Below are 21958 nucleotides of genomic sequence, written 5' to 3' on the forward strand. Positions count from 1 at the left end.
CAGGGTGACAGTATATAGCCTTGACGTACTCTTTTTCCTATTTGGAACCAGTCTGTTGTTCCATGTCCAGTTCTAACTGTTGCTTCCTGACCTGCATACAGGTTTCTCAAGAGGCAGGTCAGGTGGTCTGGTATTCCCATCTCTTTCAGAATTTTCCACAGTGTATTGTGATCCATACAGTCAAAGGCCTTGGCATAGTCAGTAAAGCAGAAATAGATGTTTTTCTGGAACTCTCTTGCTTTTTTGATGATCCAGCAGATGTTGGCAATTTGATCTGTGGTTCCTCTACCTTTTCTAAAACCAGCTTGAACACGAAAGTTCACGGTTCAAGTATTGCTGAAGCCTGGCTTGGAGGATTTTGAGCATTACTTTACTAGCGTGTGAGATGAGTGCAATTGTGCGGTAGTTTGAGCATTCTTTGGCATTGCCTTTCTTTGGGATTGGAATGAAAACTGACCTTTTCCAGTCCTGTGGCCACTGCTGAGTTTTCCAAATTTGCTGGCATATTGAATGCAGCACTTTCACTGCATCATCTTTCAGGATTTGAAATAGCTCAACTGGAATTCATCCATATTATCCTTATAAAGAGATTTAGTGTTTATTTCACAGTTGGCTGATAAAGTTGAAACAATTTTAATGATGTTTTCATTAGCAGCAGCCTTTAGAACTTAACTATTTTATTGGTTGTCTTTCAGAACAAAAGAGATGAACACTTACTGAAAAAAAGAAATGTTCCCCAAGAGGAAAGTTTAGAAGATTCAGATGTTGATGCTGATTTTAAAGCAGTAAGTTAACGTTGCTTATAAGGTGTTGTAAAAGTAGTTTTTATAATAACTAGAGAACTTTATTCTCAATCTTAAGACTAATTTTACAATGATAATTAGGGTATATTGACTCTTTAACTTCAGTAAATACATTAATTAATGTAATTTTGCTATTAAACTCTGTGCTGAACTATCTTTTTTTCTTTTTAAGCAAAATGTAACACTAGAAGCTATATTGCAGGTATGTTATTATTTTAATATTCTCTTTTTGAAGTATTTTGAAATTGATTTTGTTTTTAAATTTCTGAAATTTACACTTGGTGTTGCAGAATGCCACAAGTGATAACCCAGTGGTCCAGTTGAGTGCTGTCCAGGCTGCAAGGTAAGGATGAATTTGTCCGGAGAGAGAATTATGTCACACCTGGTCTACAAGTAGTACATTGTTACTTTTGTTCATAGTTTGAAAGTTATAGCAGTTAATTTCTCATACTTCTTTTTCTAGAAAGCTTTTATCCAGTGACAGAAATCCACCAATTGATGACCTAATAAAATCTGGGATTTTACCAATTCTAGTGAAATGTCTAGAAAGGGATGATAAGTAAGTATCGATTTGACTCCCTGTTCACTTTTTTCAGCCAACTGAAAATTTGGGATTATTAAACTAATGGGTTCCATTGGGGTTTGCCTTATCACATTTTTCATTTGTCATGTATTTTAATGTAATTTTCTAAATACTGTGATAATACTCTGCAGACCTAAGTGCTTTTCTTTTTAGTTTATGAAGTATGTGTGTGTATTTTCTAGGAAAATTTTAACGTCTGTTTATTGTCTGTTCTAAATTGTCTCAAACATTTATAGTCTTCCTTTGTTAGTTGGCTTTTTCGTCAGTAATGTTTTAAAACAACCCAAATAGTGTTTGAGTCATTCTTTGCTTATGAGTCTATATATAGATTAACCTCATGACTTGAGTCAACATGAATGGTTTCCAGAACTGAGTAGCTCTTTCTTTCCCTGGGAATATTCCAGCTGATCCCCTGATACTCTGTGAAGTCTTTAACAGAACTCCAGCCATGATTAGTTGTCTATCATCATGGTTTTTATTTGTGGTAAATTAAAAATAAGAGGGCAGATTATAATTTCCCAAAATAGAAAGAGAAAAACACCACTTGGTGTGTTTTGAGGTACTGGCCCCATTTCTACTAGTGTTTGGAGAGATCTTGGTGTGCTAGATCTTAAACCTCATCAGTTTGAGTTAACTGGGTAGAATGTAAGTCTGAACCCCAAAATACATTGAAACAGAGGCTCATTTTTCTTTTAAGGAGCATTTAGACTAAAACTTGGGGGTATTTTGCTAAATATTGTCTATGAGATTTTCAGGTGACTAGATTAAAATAGTAGCATTATAAATGTTTCCACTAAGAGTTTTTATTATTTTAAAATAGTTCATTCTTTTTCTATTACGTGCCACAACCATCTCTCCAAAAGCCCTTAACACTTTTTAAATACTATCATATATATTTTCTATAAGATTTATTTAAGCAAAAATAAGTTTTATTTTAGTTATTAAAAAAAAAAATTGCCTCTACCTTTAGGGCCCCCTTTCTTTTTGGCTCGAGCTGCTTTTCTTTTTTCTTCTTTTCTTTTCCATTTATTTATTTATTTTGCATTTTTGTCTTTGTCATGGGCTCATTTGTATGGGTGTGTCTGTGAAATGTAGCTTGTATATATAACAGAAGAGTATGCTGAAATATATACAGACATGTGTAACTACCACTGAAGGTAAAAATAGAAAATTTTCAATGGTTTCAGTCTGACTTAATCGATTTGTTATGGGAAATTGTGTCATAATATAAAAGACTGAGACTGGAGCCGAATAGACCTTGGTTTAAATCTAGGGTTTGCGGCTGACCTAAACCCAAATAGCATTTGATGCTTAGGTACCTAATCTATAAAATGTAGGTGGTTGCAAGGAATGAAAATAATATATACAAAATACCACATAATACCAAGCATATAATAAATGTTTTTTATTGTTTACTTACTGCGCTCATTTTATTACTTATTTTCTCTATCTTATCTCTCTCTTTTTAAATTATATCTTAGAAGACTTTCCCTAGCTTTGTAATTGTATTTTCTACATCTTTCTGTTTTCTCATTTCAGGCCCTCATTGTCAGTATTTTGCCAAAACATCTGTCCTAGTTTAATAACTCTTTCTCCTTCCAGTCTGAAACAACATAAACTATCTCATCATCTTTGATCTTATTCCTTTATTTCTCCTCAACTTTGATACCCTCTTATTTCTTGCCTTTTGCCAAAGTTCATCATGTATTGATAGTTCTTGTCTGCTACTTCATTGTCTGGTCTGTTCCATCTTTTTAACCTCACTGCTTGCTATTATCACTGACATTTTTTCTTCTTAAAACCTTTTCCTTCTCTAATCTCTCTAATCTTTTGATATTAACAACCTCACTCTGTTTCTTTGATATTTATAGAGTTTCTTCTAAGTTCCTAACCTTTGGCTTTCCTTGGTTTTTGCCCATTCCCACCTCCTCCCACCTTGGCATTCTGTTTGAAAAGAAATGATGTTTTTCAGCTATCTACCCTAACTTAACATAGATAATTTCTTCTTAACAGATTTTTCCTCCATCAGCCTTTGACCGTTTTTATCTCTTCTTCATGGACTTCAACATTGTTTTCTTTACTTCACTTTTCAGTAGCACTCTACGCTTGGTATGTCTGTAGAATGAATTCTAAGTCCTGAAGCCTGAGATTTGAGTCCCGCTCCACACACACCACATTGTGACTTGCCCTTGCAGTTCTACCCCGTGTCACAGCGTTGCGTACCTTCTTGGCTTCAGCTCTCGTGGTCTCTATGTTGTCACCTGCACGCATCATGATCATCCCAGCCATGGTGGTTTTATTTGTATTTCCAGTTGTCAGTGCCTTTCTTTCTTTATCACTCTTGGAAAACCTAGTTCAGTTTTCACTTTCTTTGTGAAGTCTTCCATCACCATTCCGGGTTATAATGATCTTATCCTTTCAGCAAAATTATGTAGCCTTGTAATATCACTGGTATGTGAAGCAGGTGATGTAGTGGAGTCAGAGCTTTAAGACCTGTCTAGAGGTTGTGGCAGTGATTCAAATGAGATGATGAGGGCTTCAGCTACCACAGTGATATTTTGGATGTCACTATAAATATAAAAAATATTTAAGAGGTAAAATTGATATGACATATTGGTTAGATATCTGTGGGAGAGAAAGGGGTCAAGGAAAATAATGACTGGCTAAATGTTGCAATACCAATGAACCTGAAGAAGTGAGTTTATATTGACTGACTTTGAGAGCAAATGAGACATTCAAGTGGAAGATATTCAACAGGCAGTTGGACGTAATGAGGCGAAATTCAAGGACAAGGTAAAGGAGATAACCATGTAATCTGTGGGTCTTAAATGGTAGTTATGTGTCTAAAGATTTTTTTTTTTGTTTTTTACAGTCCTTCATTACAGTTTGAAGCTGCATGGGCATTAACTAATATAGCATCAGGAACCTCTGCACAGACTCAAGCTGTTGTACAGTCTAGTAAGTAAATTAATTTATTTACTTGCTGGACCTTCTGTCATTTGTATGAAATGTGCTGAACAGGAAAATCTGTAGAGACAGAGAACAGAGTAAATGGTTGCTTAGGGCTGGGGGAGAAGGTAAGAGGATTTTCTGGGTATGGGATTTCTTTTGGGGGCAGTAGAAATGTTGTCAAATTAGATTGTGGTGATGACTACACAACTCTGTATAAACTCTTAAGAACCTTTGAATTATACACTTAAACAGATAAATTATATCTCAGTAAAGCTGTTAAAAGTTTGAGTCAATTTTAATTTAAACATTCAATAATACAGGTCGTGCAGAGATACAGCTAAAAATCCTAGAGGTAGTATACAACATACTGAAATTTTAGGAAAAAGTGATCTGCCTTATACTTAGTTCTCACCTGAAATGAATATGATACCAGTCTTTTGGAATTTGAGTTAGTTCATAAATTATGTGTAGAGTAAGAAGTATAATGATAAATTATCTTGAAATATAAGGTAGGCTTGATATGGGTATAATCAGTTCTTTAATCCCATATCAACAATTGGAATCATATTGACTAAAGTATTCTAAGGTAGAAGCCTTTTTTTAATGAATTGCAGGAAAAGCATCATGCTGTTGTTTTCATTTAATATAATCGCAGTTCTAGGTACTGTCAATAAGTCTGTTGCTTGAGACTAGGGGAAACAGTAAAATGTAGCATATTTAGGGTAAAGGTATTTGCTACATTTATTCATTCACTGAACTATAATTGAGCAACTCTAGTGTACCAAACTCTGTGTATATTTCATCAACTTATTTAGGCTGAAACCTGTGAACTCTTCAACATTTTGCAGTATAAATGTTAGTTTTTCTTTCTTATAGATGCCGTACCTCTTTTTCTAAGACTTCTCCATTCACCACATCAGAATGTTTGTGAACAAGCAGTATGGGCTTTGGGAAACATTATAGGTAAGTTGAAATTAGGTTTGAAAACACTCCAATTAAGTATCTTAATTAACTTTTTCCTACATTGGCCATTACATACTATGTTTCCTCTAATTGTAATGTGGGTTGACTATCTTCTTGCTTCATAAATATTAACTTAAGATTGTATCTCTTTAGATGGATATGCAATTTGTTATCCAGGACTGGTAGGTTAAATTTGTGTTCCCCAAATCAAAATCTGGAGAATTAGCAACAGTTGATGCCCTTGACTGATGGTGAGGAAACATAGAACATCAGTGTCCCAACATGAGCCATTGCATACATTTCAGACTTTCTCATCCTGAATGTAATTTTTTTTTAAATACAATTTTCATTTCTGTAGGTGATGGTCCTCAATGTAGAGATTATGTCATATCACTGGGAGTTGTCAAACCTCTTCTGTCCTTCATCAATCCCTCCATTCCCATCACCTTCCTTCGGAACGTCACATGGGTCATTGTCAATCTCTGCAGGAATAAGGACCCCCCACCGCCTATGGAGACAGTTCAGGAGGTAAATGAAGAATTGCAAAGGCCAGATGGTATATTTTCCCTATGTTTATGCTTTAGGTTTTCATGTACAGGGAATGAAATAACGCATATACTGATTTCATTGCAGGTATGAGATATTTAAGTAATGTATCATAACTTAATTTTTGACTTCTGTGAGACTTGTGGCACCTGACCAAATACAGTCCACCTTAATTTAAGAAACCATAAATTCAAGCAGAAAACTACAAAAGAAGAAAATAAAATCTCAGTTTTATTACTACATTGAGTTGTTGATTTAACACTAAAAAATAAGGGATGGCTGCTGATAAAACTACATTGAGTTGTTGATTTAACACTAAAAAATAAGGGATGGCTGCTGATAAAACTTATATGCAAATGTTCTAGAGTTAAATTGCTGTGTTAAATCTGCTAATTAAAGCAGAGTAAAATCTTTGCTCTTTACATCTGATTTGTAAATGGATCTGAGTATTTTAAGTTTTATAAAATCCTATGTAACCTTTAATCACTTGACTGTATAGAGAAATGTTGACTGTGAATCTGTAATCCTTATGATTAGCATCATTCACCATCTTCTGCCTCCTCTTGCCCGTATGGAAAGGGTACTTAGTAATTCCCCCCACTCCCTCACAGATTTAAAGAAGAGATTTGAAATGTCTGCATTCAACAGACTTTATACTGGGCATACTTTTCTTGACTAAATCTGAGGTCAAAAACTTCAATTTGACTCAAGTAGTTCATTAAATAAAATCTTAGTTTTAAACAGGTAAGTGGGACAGTGAGATCAGTTTTAAGAATGGCTTTTTAAAAATAACTATATACTCGCATCTCCACTGTTTCTAGTAGACATATGTCATAAAGAATGTTATTGAAAACAAATGTTTTTCCTTTAAGGTACATTAGTCTCTGTCAGACTTAACTTGATTATTTTAATTAAACATTTGAAATATTTTTTGGTGTTTCAGGTTGAATTTATTGTATTTTAGTTTTCCTAATAGAGATTCAAAAAACTTAATGTTGTTTTTCTTGCCCTCAAATAGTATTTACTGCTTTTTAAAAAAGTCAACAGTTACTTGTTTTTGCAAAGACATTTTCGTCCACTCTAGAGTTACTTATCATTTGTTTTCTTTCCTCAGATTTTACCAGCTTTATGTGTCCTTATATACCATACAGATATAAATGTAAGTAAAGCAGAACCTTAGTTTTGGAATTTGGTTCTTAATGAGACTGAAAGGGTTATTTATTCTTATGCTTTTAATAAGTGTCACCATATATCCTAATAATTTGTCAAGCTTCCACAGTGTATGTGGAAGAAATGTATGTTCTGTTTTCAGAAATAGGATTAAGGTTAAACTGAGTTTATATCTTAAATCATTCAGATAACAAAAATACTAACATTGGAGAAATTATCACATATGTAGTTAATTTAGTTATTTATATCATAATAGTATTTTAAGTATCAATATTTATAAAGTGGTAAAAGCTTTATAAAGCTCCTTCATACTTAAAAAATTTTTTTATTTGATTTTTGTAATTGGTAGTCTAGATATTATTATCCCCATTTTTAAAGAATAAGAAACAGCCTCAGGGAAAGGTTAAGTGACTTATTCAAAGTTGCGGAGCTTATAAGGGTCAGTGTCGATATTTAAAACTGAGATCTTCTGATGACAGATCTTGTTTACTTCCTATGAAACCATACTAAATCCTAGGCTATAACCTTTTGAGCTACAGTATTGAAGAATATCAAGTATCGCTTTAAATGCAAAGGTATCTTTAGATTATTTGTTCATTATATGAGGTTTAGTTAAGCACTTACTGTATATATTCTGGCATAGTTTGTTTCAGGCAGTCTGAGAATTCTCCTGATTGTAGCAAGGCTGAATGTCAATTCTTCCACAAAGTAAAACAATGGATAAATTTTAGAGAATTCAGAACTGACTCTAATGTTCATCCAGCGTGAATTTGGCTTCTAATATTTCAGTTAAGATCTCTTCCCATTTGTATGTTTGTGTTTTTGTGTATCTTTGTTTACACATAATATTTATGTGTGTGGGTGTCAGAATTATGTGTGATTTATCATTGAGATGAAGAAAATACATCTTTGTTAACATTTCTCAAGAAGCAATATATAGTTCCTATATACGTACTGAACCACACATTTCCCTAGTTAATTTTAGGACTTTAAGTTCTTAGGAAGGAATCTTTTTTTTTTTTTAGGAAGGAATCTTTTAAAGGTAACTGAAGTAACTTTTTATTTGTGAAGTGTTAGCCTGAACTGTCATAACAATTAAGTGAATCCTGTTTAGTTATATACTGTCCTGATTTCAAAATGGATATAAAAGTGACTTAGCAATAGACATAAGATAATAAATACCTTAGAAGAAAGGAGGAGGAGGTAAAATTATTTTTTAAAGTGTATTTGTTGTTACTGAATGCTAAACTTAGTCCTAAGCTTTCTGAAAGCCAAAATTAAAAGGAAAATAAGCAAGATACCTGATGTTTCCACCAAGACTTCCCTCCAGGACATTAGGGAATTGATTGTAGGTGAATAAAAGCTTCCACCACCTATTGGTCTTGTTTATTTGAAAGCTAGAGGTATTAAAGTAATGAAGTTCTCTAGTTTTAAGTATATTTATCGAGTTTAACAAAATAGATTGTCTCACTTAGGCAGAATTGTGCAAAGAATTGTAGGCACAAAAATGAAGAAGACATAGAGACTCTGCCCTCTAAGATGTCAGCATTAGCAGCAGGTAAAAAGAGTGAACGAAATGGGCTTTTGTCAGTTGCTTGCTGTACTAAATCTATTTCTGTAATCTCCTTTGATCTTACCAGCACCCTTATGAGATAAATTTTGTTCTCTTATTTTACTAGTAAAGAACTAGTAAGGAAATTGAAACTCAGTAAAGTAAAATAACGTAAGGGTCATACGATGAATAAAAGCCATGGCTGAGAATTAAAGCCGAGTCAAGGCCTATGCTGTTTTGTACCATGATCACATAAGGATACAATATGTGTGCAAACAAACAAGAAAAGAAAACAGAGAAATCACCAAAATGAATTATCAAAGCACATGTTCTTTCTGGCAACCGGAAAGCTTCACTGAGAAAGTAACTTTTGAAATAAGCATTATAAGGAGAAGGATGGTGGTAGAAGTGTTGTTAGAGGTGAAAAAAGATAGCATTTATTAAGGGTTTTAAGTGTGCCAGGCACTGTTTTTTAGCACTTTTTCATATATTAATTTATTCCTTAGAAAAATCGTGATTGGTTACTAAAATTGTCTTCATGTTACAAATACGGTTAAAAAAAAAAAAGGCTAACTAATTTGTGTGTAGTCGTACAACTAGGATGAGAAGGATTTTGTCAAGTTGAAAAAGTTGTTTCAGGTACCAGAGGAACTATATTAAGAATTAAAGAGAATACATGAGGATGTGGAGAATCCAGGTGGTTAATAAACCGAAACATTTGCTTAAATTACAGAGTTTCGTATCTTGTGTTAGGGAGTTTGGACTTCTCTTGTAATCAGTGCAGAGTAAGTAAGATTTTCAAATAGAGGAGTGATAGGTTCGTGTCTGTTATAGTCAGACACTTTGAAAGCGATAAGGAGGATGTGGAATAGGGCAGGTTTGAACATAACCTGGCCTATTTTGCTATCATGGTAGGTTTGAGGGACTTGATGAAGATATGAACCCAAAGTGGTAATGGGTAGGAAAGATAAAGTGAGTAGAACTTCAAGAGGAAAGAATCAAAGAGGAGAAGTGAAAAAGTAAAAGAATAGCATTAAAATAAAGACTTCATTTGTGAGACTGTCATTTGTGAGACTGCTGGAGAAGCTGTGTTGGGGTGTAGGGAGAACTAGGTGGCTTATGGACATTAATATGCTTATATGACATTAGAAGAACTACGTACTGACTCTGAGAACTAAAGAAGAAATCTGGACTGATTCAGGTCAATCTGTGTTCATTTTCTTTCTAGTTATTGTTCTTCTTAAAGTCAGCGTGCAGTTGCAGTGATTCTGCAGCATTTGGTTTTCAAAAAGCATTGTCCTTTCTGAAGTTACTCATCCATGGTTTGATATGTCCAGACAATTTTGAGTGTTACCTAACATTTGATACAGATCTACCTTGCTTTGCTGCTGGTACAAATGAAATCAGTCAGTTGTGGCAGATTGGTTATATGCTGAGACATGATGGGTAGTGACACCTGATCATATGTCAGGGGTCCCTGAGACCACCTTCAAGTTCAGTGATTTGCTAGAAGGAATCATTGAAAAGCTTTTACACTCATGCTTATAATTTATAGCAAAAGAATACAGATTTGTTTAGGGAAAACTGTCCTTTCCCTCCTGTGTAGGAAAAAACCCCAGCTCTTCCCTGTGGGTCTGTCTCCTATGTCTCTCCTTTACTGCAACACAGAACACTTCACTTCTCATACTTCTGGTCGCCAGATATGTTGCAGTAGGGATTTGGGGGGAGATTCCCCACAACACCAAGTGAGTATCTGCAATCCACTGGATATCCTACAATTTAATTCAGTTCCAGCACTAACCAGAGATAGTGTCAGATCTCACAGGTCAAGGACTCAGTCCCACGTGGTGGCCACCTCTTCCCCTAACCCACAGGCACACTTCAGTTGCCAGTCACAAAGTCAGACCGGTGCTTCTGACCAGCCAGCTTTAAATTGGAGGTTTAATGAATAGAACCAAGACCCCCTCCTTGGGTTCTATTAATTTGCTAGAGCAGTTAAAAGAACTTAGGTAAACAGTTATATTTACTAGTTTATTAAAGGGTGAAGCTCTGTACAGTCATCAAAAACAAGACCAGAAGCTGACTGTGGCTTAGATCATTAGCTCCTTATTGCAAAATTCAGACTTAATTTGAAGAAAGTAGGGAAAAACCACTATACCATTCAGGCATGGCCTAAATCAGACCCCTTATGATTATACAGTGGAAGTGACAAATAGATATAAGGGATTAGATCTGATAGAGTGCCTGAAGAACTGTGGACAGAGGTTCATAACATTGTACAGGAGGTGGTGATCAAAACCATTTCCAAGAAAAAAAAATGCAACAAAGCAAAATGGTCATCTGAGGAGGCCTTACAGATAGCTGAGAAAAGAAGAGAAGCAAAAGGCAAAGGAGAAGGGGCAAGATATACCCCGCTGAATGCAGAGTTCCAAAGACTAGCAAGGAGGGATAAGAAAGCTTTCTGAAGTGAACAAAGCAAAGAAATGGAGGAAAACAATAGAATGGGAAAGACTAGAGATATCTTCAAGAAAACTGGAATACCAAGGGAACATTTCATGCAAAGATAGGAATGATAAAGGACAGAAACAGCAAGGACCTAATAGAAGCAGAAGAGATTAAAAAGAGGTGGCAAGTATACATAGAACTGTACAAAAAAGGTCTTTAAAAATAATTAAAATACCTCAGGAATGCTGAAGACTTCATTGACACATGATTAATCTGATTACTAGCTGAAAGGAAAAGAGTATAGTCATTGACTGTTAGTGACTGTAAAAGCCAGGCATTTAACCATAGAAATCTAGAAAATGGGCAGGTGGCGGGGGGGAGAATATTAGATGGAGGAGTTGTAGAATAGCAGAAGCAGTTCAGATGGGAAAAGGCAATGAAAGTTACAATTACAAATATTAAAGCAGCTGTTAGTCTGCTTACGTAGGTAAGGAAAGCAAACTGCTGAGAACAAAGAAATTTGAATAGTCTAATAATCATGTGCTGTGAATTAAAATTTTTAAAGCATTTTAAAAATGAGATTTTCATTGAAGGTCCAATATATTATCAAAAAGAAAAAGGGTGACCAGAAGAGTCTGCAGTTTCAGGGGACCTGAGACCTAGCCGTAGCTTACTTTCTCCCACTAGCCTCTGAATGTTGTCATGAGATCCCACCAAAAACCTTGAATTGATTTCAGCTTAGAAAACTTAAATATTTCATTTTTCTAAGCTACTGTGTATTAGGTAAAAAAACGATTTTCTGCTAATAGAAGGGAGCTATAATGGAGGGAGCAAAGTTAGATTTCCTTTAGCAACCTCCTAAAACATCACAGGCCAAGGCAACCAGTATTTTTATGCACAGTATTCCATTTTGTGGCTAAGGTTAATTCAAATATCCTACTTGGGGTAGGCAGTTAGTCCATTTCTTGAATTTTGCAAATATGAATAATGTAGCAGGGATTAATCTTATGTATTTTCATGTTGCTGGAGGTGTATTTCAGGGTAAATTCCTAGAAGCAGGATAGCTAGATGAGAGAGTGAATGCACTGTAATTTTTGTTATGCACTACCAAATACCCTGCATAAGGCGGTGCCATTTGCATTCTCAGCAGAAATACATAAAAGTGACTTTCTCCTTAGCCTTGCCCATAGAATGTACTGTCACATTTTAAATTTTTGTCAATCTGTGAGAAACAGTATTTCATTTTTAGTATGTGTTTCACTTTCTATAAGTGAAGTTGAACTTGATTTTGTTGAAGAGCCATTTTTGCATCTTTTCAAATAGCCTGTTTATCTTTTATTGCTCATTTTTAATCAAATTTTTCGCCTCTTTTTCTTAGCGTATAAGAGCTCTTTATGTTTTAAGGACGTTAGCTCTTTACTTTTGATATATATTTCAAATATTTTCCTAATTTGTCCTTTGTCTTTGATATATTTTGCCATGCAGATTTTTTCTTTTTATATAGTCAAATTTATCAGCCATTCCTTTTGTTGATTTAGATTTTTATTCCTCGGTTACAATGTTTTATCATGTTAAGGAAATGTCCGTAAAATCCCATTTTGAGTGTTGACCTCAGAAATGAGTGTTGGAATTTTTCAGTGTCTATGGAGATGATTATATGATTTTCTGTTTATATCTATTAATACGACATAGATAGATGTTCCTAAAATTGAATCATCCTTGCTTTCCTTGAATAATTCCACTTGATTATCATATATTATTTTCTTAAGGTAGTATGAGCTCCTGTTCACTAATATTTTATTCAGAATTTTTATATCACTATTTACCTGAATGATATTGGTCCACAGCTTTTTTAATGGTGTCTTCATTATTATATTTTTACCACATTTAAAAAACATTATTCTTCATTTATTTTCTGTGCTCAGCCTAGGGTCTGTCTGATCTTTGCAGACTTGGTAGCTTTTTCTGTTGAAGCCTTTTGGGTCTGGATACTTTGTGGGATTAGTTCCTTGATAATTTTCTCTCGCTATTGAAATTGGTTTAAGTTCTCTTGTCTCTGCTGTGGTCAGTTTTTTGTAAGCTGTTGTCCTAGGAAATTATTCATTTCTTCTCAGTTTTCAACTCTGCTTGTATGTAAGTATGCAGAATAATTGTAAGATTTTTTTGAGGGGTTTAATTTACTGTTCAGGGTTATTTTCTTCATCATTTCTTATTTTGTACATTTGTGCTCCCTCCACCACTTTCTCTAATTAAGTTAACAAGGACTTTTCAAAGTTTTGTCAAAGAATCAGGATTCCAGTGTTTTAATTAGATCTGTGGTTTTTCCTGTTCTTTACTTCATTTCTTTCTACTATTGTTTTTGTTGTTTCTTTTTGCTTTCTTTTGGTTTACTCTGTTCTTTTTCTAGCTTTTTGAAATTGATTTTCATTCTTTTTAAGTTCTGTCATATACATTTTTAAGGCTGTGAACTTGCCTTTGAACACTGCTTTACATAAATCCCGTAGCTTCTGATATATGGTATTTTCATTATAATATTCTAGAAAATTTTTTTGTATTTTTTAATCCAAGAGTAAGACTCTTAAATTTCCATACAGTATTTCATATTTATTAATATCTAATTTTATTGCCTTGTAATAATCTTATAGTATTTCTGCTTTATGTAATTGATGTTTACTTTGAACCTGATTTTTTTGTGCCCTGTCTGCATGTTATATTACCTATTATCAAGGTTTGAATTTCAGTATATATTTATAAAATCTGTATCCTCATTTTTTTGTCTACTTGACCTCATACTGACAACAGTGTAAGGTCTTTCATCAGTATATTTTTATGTTTTCTTGCATCTTTTTAGTTTCACCTTTATAGTGATATTTATAGGGTTATTTGGTAAATAGATGTCTTTAACAGTTATATCTTCATTGTAAATGGTAGGATTTTTAGCTTTATAAAGTAGCCTTTTTTATTCTTTGTAATGATTTGTAGAATGAATTATACTGGTCAGCTAATAGGCTTGTAGTCTCAGCTTTCTTATAATTTACTTGGTGTGCCTTTGCTTGTCCCTTTATTTTTAGCCTTTCTGAATGACTTAGGTGTGTCTCTTGTATACAGTATAGAATTGGGTTTTGTTTAGGATCCAGTTTGAAAATCTTTTTCTTGTTGCAGGTGAGTTAAGGCTGTTGATGTTTGGTTTCAACTCTGTCCTGTTAAACTTTGAGTTATAATTTCTGTGTTTTATTTTCTACTTAGTGTTCTTCTCTCTTTTAAAAATTTCTTTTGGTATTTAGGAAAGTTTGTTTTTCTCGCAATGTTACCTTTATACTTAAACCTTTTATAAGTCCCCCCCCCCTTTTTTTTTTTCTATCTGGTTTGACAAGTTTCAGTGGTATTTTTTGACTCCTGTCTTTACCCATAGAATAAGTGACTGGCTTATTCTACTTTCACTTTTCTCTCACCTCATTCTCCCATTTTTGAATCTAGGTTTGTGGCTTTTGCCCAGTTTGGGAAGTTTTCTGTCATTATTTCTTCAGATACTTTTTCACCTCTTTCTGAAACTCTACATCTTTTGTTAATCATCCTTCATGTTCCTAAAGCTCTCTTCATTCTTTGCCATCTTCCCCTTCCCCCCATGGATGATTTATATTGATCTGTCTTTGAGTTAGTTGATTTTTTTTTTCTCTTTCTCTTCTACTTCCAATGAGTTTTAAATTTTGATGATTGAGTTTGTTAATCTTAAAATCCATTTGGTTCTTCCTTATGTCTCCTTTTTATTTGCTGAGATTTTCTATACTTAATGTGTTCACAATTGCTTGGTAAAGAATTTTTATGACAGTTACTTTGAAATTCTTGTCAGATAGTTCCAACATCTGCGTCATCTCAGTATTGGCATCTGTTGACCACCTTTTCCCTTTGCAGTTTAAATGATCCTGGTTCTTGGTATGATGAGTTATTTTCAGCTGTAGCCCACATTTTGGGTGTTGTTATGAGACTCTGATTTCTATTTAAATCTTGCTACCTATTAATGCCAGACTGAGGAGTAGACAAGCTCTGCTCCACACAGCATCTTTTCATACCCTCCAGTAAGGAGGTCTTCCTTGTGGGGGTAGGATGGTAGATGGATACAACTCTCGGGCATACCTTCTGTCCTCTCATTTTTGAAGTTGCAATATTTCTATTTTTCTGAAACATATATCATTTAAAAAGTATTCTTCCACTCTTATCTTCCCATTTGTGTTCATCTTTGATCTACAGTGAAATATTTCTTCACTTATTTCTTAGTTGAAAGAAGCTCATCCTCTGGTAAGGGTGTCAGCAGATTTTTCTGTAAAGAACTGGTAGTAAATATTGTAGGCTTTTTTGAGCCACATGGTCTCTGTCCCACTAATGTGGAGTAGCAAAGGATATGTTACTGTAAGCTCTTCACTCCCCTCTCCTCTTCTCTGAAGTCTCACATAAGCTTAAGACGGGAGGTCCAGACAAAGGACAGAATTCATTTTTTTCTCTTCTTACAGGTAATTTGACATTTGTAGCATTCTCAGACTCCTAGTAATGTTGAAGGTGTGGGCTATGTGTGGTTTTACATGCCCTTATTAAATAGTATATTTTTTTGAAGGATGCATGGAGAGATTTGAATTGAGACGGCAGTATTTATTTTAGAGCAACAAATGTCTTATAATAGGAAACATCTCTGGATTTCACATGAGATCAGACCTGTGCTTACATTCCTCTGTCAAGACACCAAGGAAAACTACTTATAAGCTCTCTGACTTTGAATGAGTCAACAAACCTGAGCCTGGTTTTTGTTTATTATTTGCAAACTTAGATGAGTGTAGTGTATGGTTTATACTGTGTGCTCTTCTGCTGGGACATTTTTCAAGAGATTTGCAAATAATTAACTTTTTTCCCCTAAAGTTAAAATGCCAAGTCATTTATCTGTTTAATAGTCTGAAAAATTACATTGTTAAACGTGTTTGAAAACTACTAACATGGATAAATGATCTTTGGGGGCTCTTCTAGACTTGAAGCAGCATGGCATACTGGTTTCATTCTGTATATAAAGTATTTCCTTATGATTATTGGGTATTCAGTTTGTGGGAGCAGGAAGAATTCCTTTTCTGCCTGTTTTTATCTACTTAATATATAGATGTGGAAGTTGGGGTAGAAGTTGGCCCGGACTTCTGTGCCTCATTTTTGTGAAGAGTGACCTGAGGTAGCCATTGAGAAAGTTTTACCTTGTATCAGCTTAGCAGATATTTTTGCTACCAAGCTAAAACAAAATTTAATTACTTTTTATGTCACCGTCTCCTAAGTGTGTTATGTATCTTAAGTATTCAAACAAATACATTAAGTGGCCATTCTTTTTTATTTCCTGCAGATTCTCGTGGACACTGTTTGGGCACTGTCTTACCTGACAGATGGAGGTAATGAACAGATACAGATGGTTATTGATTCAGGGGTTGTGCCGTTCCTCGTGCCCCTTCTGAGCCACCAGGAAGTGAAAGTTCAAGTAAGTGTTAAGTATTTTTCTTACTTGTATAAAATTTGTACTTTCTGTAACCAGTTAACTTATACAGTCAGGTTTCAGTTCTATCTGTATGCACATTTCTTCAGTATTTCTTCTGCTATTTTACTGAATCTGATTTTGTTGATTTCTAAATCTTTATCTCATCCAGATTCTTTGCTGAGTTTCAGACTCATATAGCCAATTGTCTTTGAGTCCTTAGACATAACTGCCAAGAACCTCCTTCAGTAATATTGTTATTATTTCAAGCAGGCAAAAATGAACATACCGTCTTCTCCCACAAACCCACTCCTCTTCATATATCCCCTATTAATGGACAGCATAGTCCAAGCTAGGAACCTTGGTATTCTTCCTCTTGTCTCCGCTCCATTTCAAAACCTGTCAGTCCTTACTATATAGCTTTCACATCTGGCTTCTCCTTATATCTAGAGCCACTCATTTAGTTCAAGGTTTATTTTCTTTTCTCTGGATAACTGCATTTCTTTCTCTTTCTCTCTCTCTCTAATTTCTCATCACATCACTGATAGATCTGTTCATCCCACTTCTGCCAAAATGACTTTAGATAGAAATCTGTACCCATTCCAGGCCTTTATTAAAATCTTTCTGTGGTGCCAGTTTACTAATAGATAAAAATAGCTATGAAAAAAATGGACCTTTACATTTTTTTATTTTAATCTTTTCTCCAACAATTTTTCACATAATTTTTCCTATATAATTCCAGTTTTCACAAAACTGTTGTTTAAAATTCAGAATTGCTTCTCAGTTCTATAAAATGCTTTGTGTAAGTATGCAGTAAGTTTTAATCATTCACCGCTTGCATTTTTACGTTTTCTCAGGATTATAAAAAACATAGAATCAGTTTCATCATAAACAAATTTATGGAAAATATTTTATCCCCACCCAGACAGCAGCACTCAGAGCGGTTGGCAACATAGTGACAGGTACAGACGAACAGACCCAGGTTGTTCTCAACTGCGATGTCCTCTCACACTTCCCAAACCTCTTATCACACCCAAAAGAGAAGATAAATAAGGTAAGGCATAGAACAGCCCCATCAATGCATTTCTTTCTCTTTGTATATCTCATTTTTAACTACCTTCTTGTTTCGATCGCTTTTCATTTGTGATTCTCTTCAAACCACTCTGGTTAATTTCACATCACCTCTGCAGTTATTTCCTTTCAGTTCTTAATTGCCTGCTGTAAGTGCTGCCATGATCATCACAGAATAAAGTTATTTTCATTTTAACCAGTGTTTTTATTTCAGTATATTGAGCAGTAGCAATGATCAACAAATTAGTAGCCACTAGGTGGAAAGAACATATGAAATTTTCCATTGGGTGGCTATTATCTTTTTCTTTTGCTGGTGTTTTTTATAAACAAATAGATCATAATTTAATTTCCCTACAAAATTAGACTGAATGTAAAACTACAGTGCCTAAATTAAAGGATCATTAAAATTGTTTTCTGTTTGGTTTTTGTTTTTTTAAGATTTTAAGCTTACAATATAAACTTACTGTTAAACATGTGCTGAAGTACTTTAGTCTTCTTGTCTAGCTTATTTCACATTGCATGTTTTCAACATTCATCCATGTTGGAGCTTGTATCAAAACTTCATTCCTTTTTATTGCTGAATAGATACTGCATTGTACCTATATACCGTATTTTGTTTATACATTCATTTGTGGATGTACACTTTTGGATTGTTTCTACCTTTTGGCTCTTGTGAATAATGATACTGCTGTGAACATTGGTTTGAGTCCTTGCTTTCAGTTCCTTTGCGTGTATATCTTTATGAGTAGAATTGTCCAGTCATATGGTAATTGCATGTTTAGCTTGTTGAAGAGCCGTCAAGCTTCTTTCCATAGCAGTTGCACCATTTTACATTCCTGTAAGCAGTGTTAGGAAGGTTCTAGTCTTGTTTTATATATATATAGTTTATTTATTTATTTATTTGACTATGCCAGGTCTTAGTTGCAGCAGGTGGGATCTTCAGTCTTCATTAGAGCATGCGGGATTGTTCATTGTGGCATGTGAAATCTAGTTCCCTGACCAGGGGTCAAATCCAGGCCCCCTGCATTGGGAGGGCAGGGAGTCTTAGCCCCTGGACCATGAGGAAAATCCCTCCAATTCCTTTTTTTAATTATTATTGTAGCCATCCTGCTTGTTTTGATTTACATGTAGTATCTGCCTGAAATGCCACCATTCCTCAGACTAACAAAACTTCTATTTATATAGTTCCTTAACTAAAATTTGATAGTTGAATTTTTATAGAAAAGTGTGTAGTCAGAAATCACATTTTGTAGGTGCTTTTGTTCCAATGAGCTTCCCTGGTGGCTAAGGTGATAAAGAGTCTGTCTGCAATACTGAAGACCTGGGTTTGATCCCTGGGTCGGGAAGATCCCCTGAAGAAGGGATCTTCTGAAGAATGGCTACCCACTCCAGGATTCTTGCCTGGAGAATCCCATGGACAGAGGAGCCTGGTGGGCTACAGTCGATGGGATCGCAGAGTCGGACACGACTGAGTAACTAACACTTTCACTTTCAACTTGTTCCAATGAAGGGAAAGAAGCCAGAGTCTTTTAGACTCCAGGCAAATAATACGTGATTTTTACAGCTGAATGTATTAGTATTCTGTAATGGGAAGCAAGGCTGAGAAGTGAGGAAACTGGACAGGAGTAGGTAGAGAGGTTCTGGCCTGGGATCTGATATACTCTGAGTGAAGGTATCATAGGGGAAAGGAAAAGGGTTTCTATAGATAGATATCTCCTCAGCTTCAGCAAGGAGGCAGTTGTTGCAGAAGTTTTCCACCTTGAGTGTTTGTGTTATTTGCATGTTGGTTACATCATAGTTCTTTGGAGGTGTAAGTTAACAACTTGGTTTTTTTTCCCCCTCAACCTTTTAGTTTGAAAATTTTCAAATGTGCAAGAAATTTGCAAAAATAGTGTAGTGAAACACCCTTGTACTCTAAAACACCAGTTAACCAGTTATTGATATCTCACCACAATTGGATGGCAAAAAAGTGTACAGTCTTTTTCTTTATTTATTATTTAGGCCGTGTGCCAGGGCTCGTGGGATCTGAGTTCCCTGACCAGGGATTGAACCAGGCTGTGGTGATGAAAGTGCTTAATTGTAATTACTAGGCCTGTGGGGGCTCTCCTATAATCTTTCAGTTGTAGAGGAAGAAGAAGATAGTACTTTAACACTAAACTTAGAAATAAACCTGTTTGTTCATGACATAAAGCTCTAAGGTTACAATAAAATTTGTCATATAGATCATTCTTAGACTAGGTAGAGACTTAAGTTCTAATATATTTTGCAAATAAGTATTTTTACAGTAAAGCAATTCGTCTTTCTTAGAAGTAGTTTTAACAAAGTATGAGGAAATTCTATCTTCTATTTATTTCTGTCATTTGTCTTTTAGAGCAGGGATCCCCAGCCTCTGAGCCAAGGACTAGTACCAGTCCCTGGCCTGTTTGAAATTGGGGCTGCATAGCAGGAGGTGAGCAGTGGGCAAGCGAGCAAAGCTTCATCTGTATTTACAGCTGCTCCCCATTGCTTTCCTTACCGTCTGAGCTCCACCTCCTATCAGAAGAGTAGTGGCCTTAGATTCTTGGAGCTTGTACCCAGCTGTGAACTGTGCATGCGAGAGATCTAGGATGTGAACTCCTTATGAGAATTTATTGCCTCTTGATCTGAGGTGGTGGTGCTCAATAAATACAATGCCCCTGAATCATCCCAGTTGCCACCCCTGTCTGTGGGAAAGTTGTGTTCTACAAAACTGGTCCCTGGTGCCAAAAAAGTTGGGGATCACTATTGAGAGGGAGCTCATGAAGCAAAAATGTGAGGTCCTTGCGTAAAGATTTATTGTCTGTTTTATTCACTGCCATGTCACCACTGCCTGAAACAGTGCTTAGGGTATAGTCCTAAGCATCTGTATTATTGAAGGTTATGCTAGGTAAATGGGCCAAGGTATTCTGCTTAAAAGTTTCCTAATAGGTTTAAAATGGAAGATACTGTATTGCCTAATCACCTTTAGATGCATTTGCCTTATTGTAACTGAGATGGTTTTGTTATTGTGTATGTAAACCACATTAAAGTAAGAGCATAAGCACATTAAAGATACAGTTTTTCAAATAAAGGTGCCTTGTATTTTATTTAATTATAGGAAGCAGTGTGGTTCCTTTCCAACATTACAGCAGGCAACCAGCAACAAGTTCAAGCTGTAATAGATGCTGGATTAATTCCTATGATTATTCATCAGCTTGCCAAGGTCAGTCATTGTTATGAGTTCATTATGTCTGTTAATATGTTATAACCAAGACTTTTTGAGCAAAAAATTCATTTCAGCATTTCTTTTTAAATCTTTAGGGGGACTTTGGAACACAAAAGGAAGCTGCTTGGGCTATTAGCAACTTGACGATAAGTGGCAGAAAAGATCAAGTGAGTCTGGAAAAAAAAATCTTATGATTGTTAATACTGGGAAGTGCACTACTCTCTTGTGTTCAGGAGTTTCTGATTGTTTATAAGCCCTGTCCTGTATTCCTTTGGAGGAAGAGGTAATTATATAAATAAGAGTATCTCTTCTCTTTTGTTGTCTAGGTTGAATACCTTGTACAGCAGAATGTAATACCACCATTCTGTAATTTATTGTCAGTAAAAGATTCTCAAGTTGTTCAGGTGGTCCTAGATGGTCTGAAAAACATTCTGATAATGGCTGGTGATGAAGCAAGCACAATAGCTGAAATAATAGAAGAATGTGGAGGTAAGAGGGTTGATTAAAGAAAAACAGTTGAACTGTGCAACTCTGAAACATTAGTTCCTTTAAAGACAGTTAATTTGAAAGAAAAGTGCTAGGATACATTGCTATTAATATCGTCTGAGGATGTTGCTGTTCTTTATTTGCTATGTTAGTAATCCAGGAAGATTTTCCAGAACACAGCTGATTGTGAAAGTCACTCCATAACCTTCTTAGAGTTTTACAGTGCTTTTTAGGAAACACAGTTACTCCTCTTGAAGTCATGTTGCATAAGATTAAGTGAAAACAAATGTGATAGCATCACTGAATATTCAGACAGAAAGTGTTTTCTTAATAACAAGAAGAAAATATCCTAGAGATGTTAAGGAGTCTTGTCCATGGTCAGAGAAGTAGTTTGTGGTAGGAGCATAGTTAAAAGCCAGATCTTCATACTGTACTACTATTAATTCACTTTTCATTTTGTTTTTAAGATGTCTTATTAATGCATATATATAGAATTTAGAAAGCTGGTAATGACGATGCTATATGCAAGGCAGCAAAAGAGACACAGATGTAAAGAACAGACTTGGACTATGTGGGAGAAGGCGAGGGTGGGATTATTTGAGAGACAGTATTGAAACATGTATATTACCATATGTGAAACAGATGACCAGTGCAAGTTCAATGCATG

General features: G+C 35.0%; 1 protein-coding gene across 1 annotated transcript in view; it reads left to right on the top strand.

Moving 5' to 3' along the window:
* The window catches only part of KPNA3 (karyopherin alpha 3 (importin alpha 4)), a 48113-nt gene that overhangs the window by 21563 nt on the left and 4592 nt on the right, over positions 1-21958 (top strand). The window contains exons 2-14 of the mRNA XM_010835681.1: positions 696-785; positions 976-1005; positions 1094-1146; positions 1267-1362; positions 4259-4344; positions 5215-5301; positions 5660-5829; positions 6962-7006; positions 16386-16517; positions 17437-17565; positions 20698-20802; positions 20901-20972; positions 21132-21294. Coding sequence (XP_010833983.1) covers positions 696-785; positions 976-1005; positions 1094-1146; positions 1267-1362; positions 4259-4344; positions 5215-5301; positions 5660-5829; positions 6962-7006; positions 16386-16517; positions 17437-17565; positions 20698-20802; positions 20901-20972; positions 21132-21294 — 1258 coding nt within the window. The remainder of the gene's footprint in view (positions 1-695; positions 786-975; positions 1006-1093; positions 1147-1266; positions 1363-4258; positions 4345-5214; positions 5302-5659; positions 5830-6961; positions 7007-16385; positions 16518-17436; positions 17566-20697; positions 20803-20900; positions 20973-21131; positions 21295-21958) is intronic.

Source organism: Bison bison, unplaced genomic scaffold (genome assembly GCF_000754665.1).
Source record: "Bison bison bison isolate TAMUID 2011002044 unplaced genomic scaffold, Bison_UMD1.0 scf7180017864048, whole genome shotgun sequence".
Classification (NCBI taxonomy): Eukaryota; Metazoa; Chordata; class Mammalia; order Artiodactyla; family Bovidae; genus Bison; species Bison bison.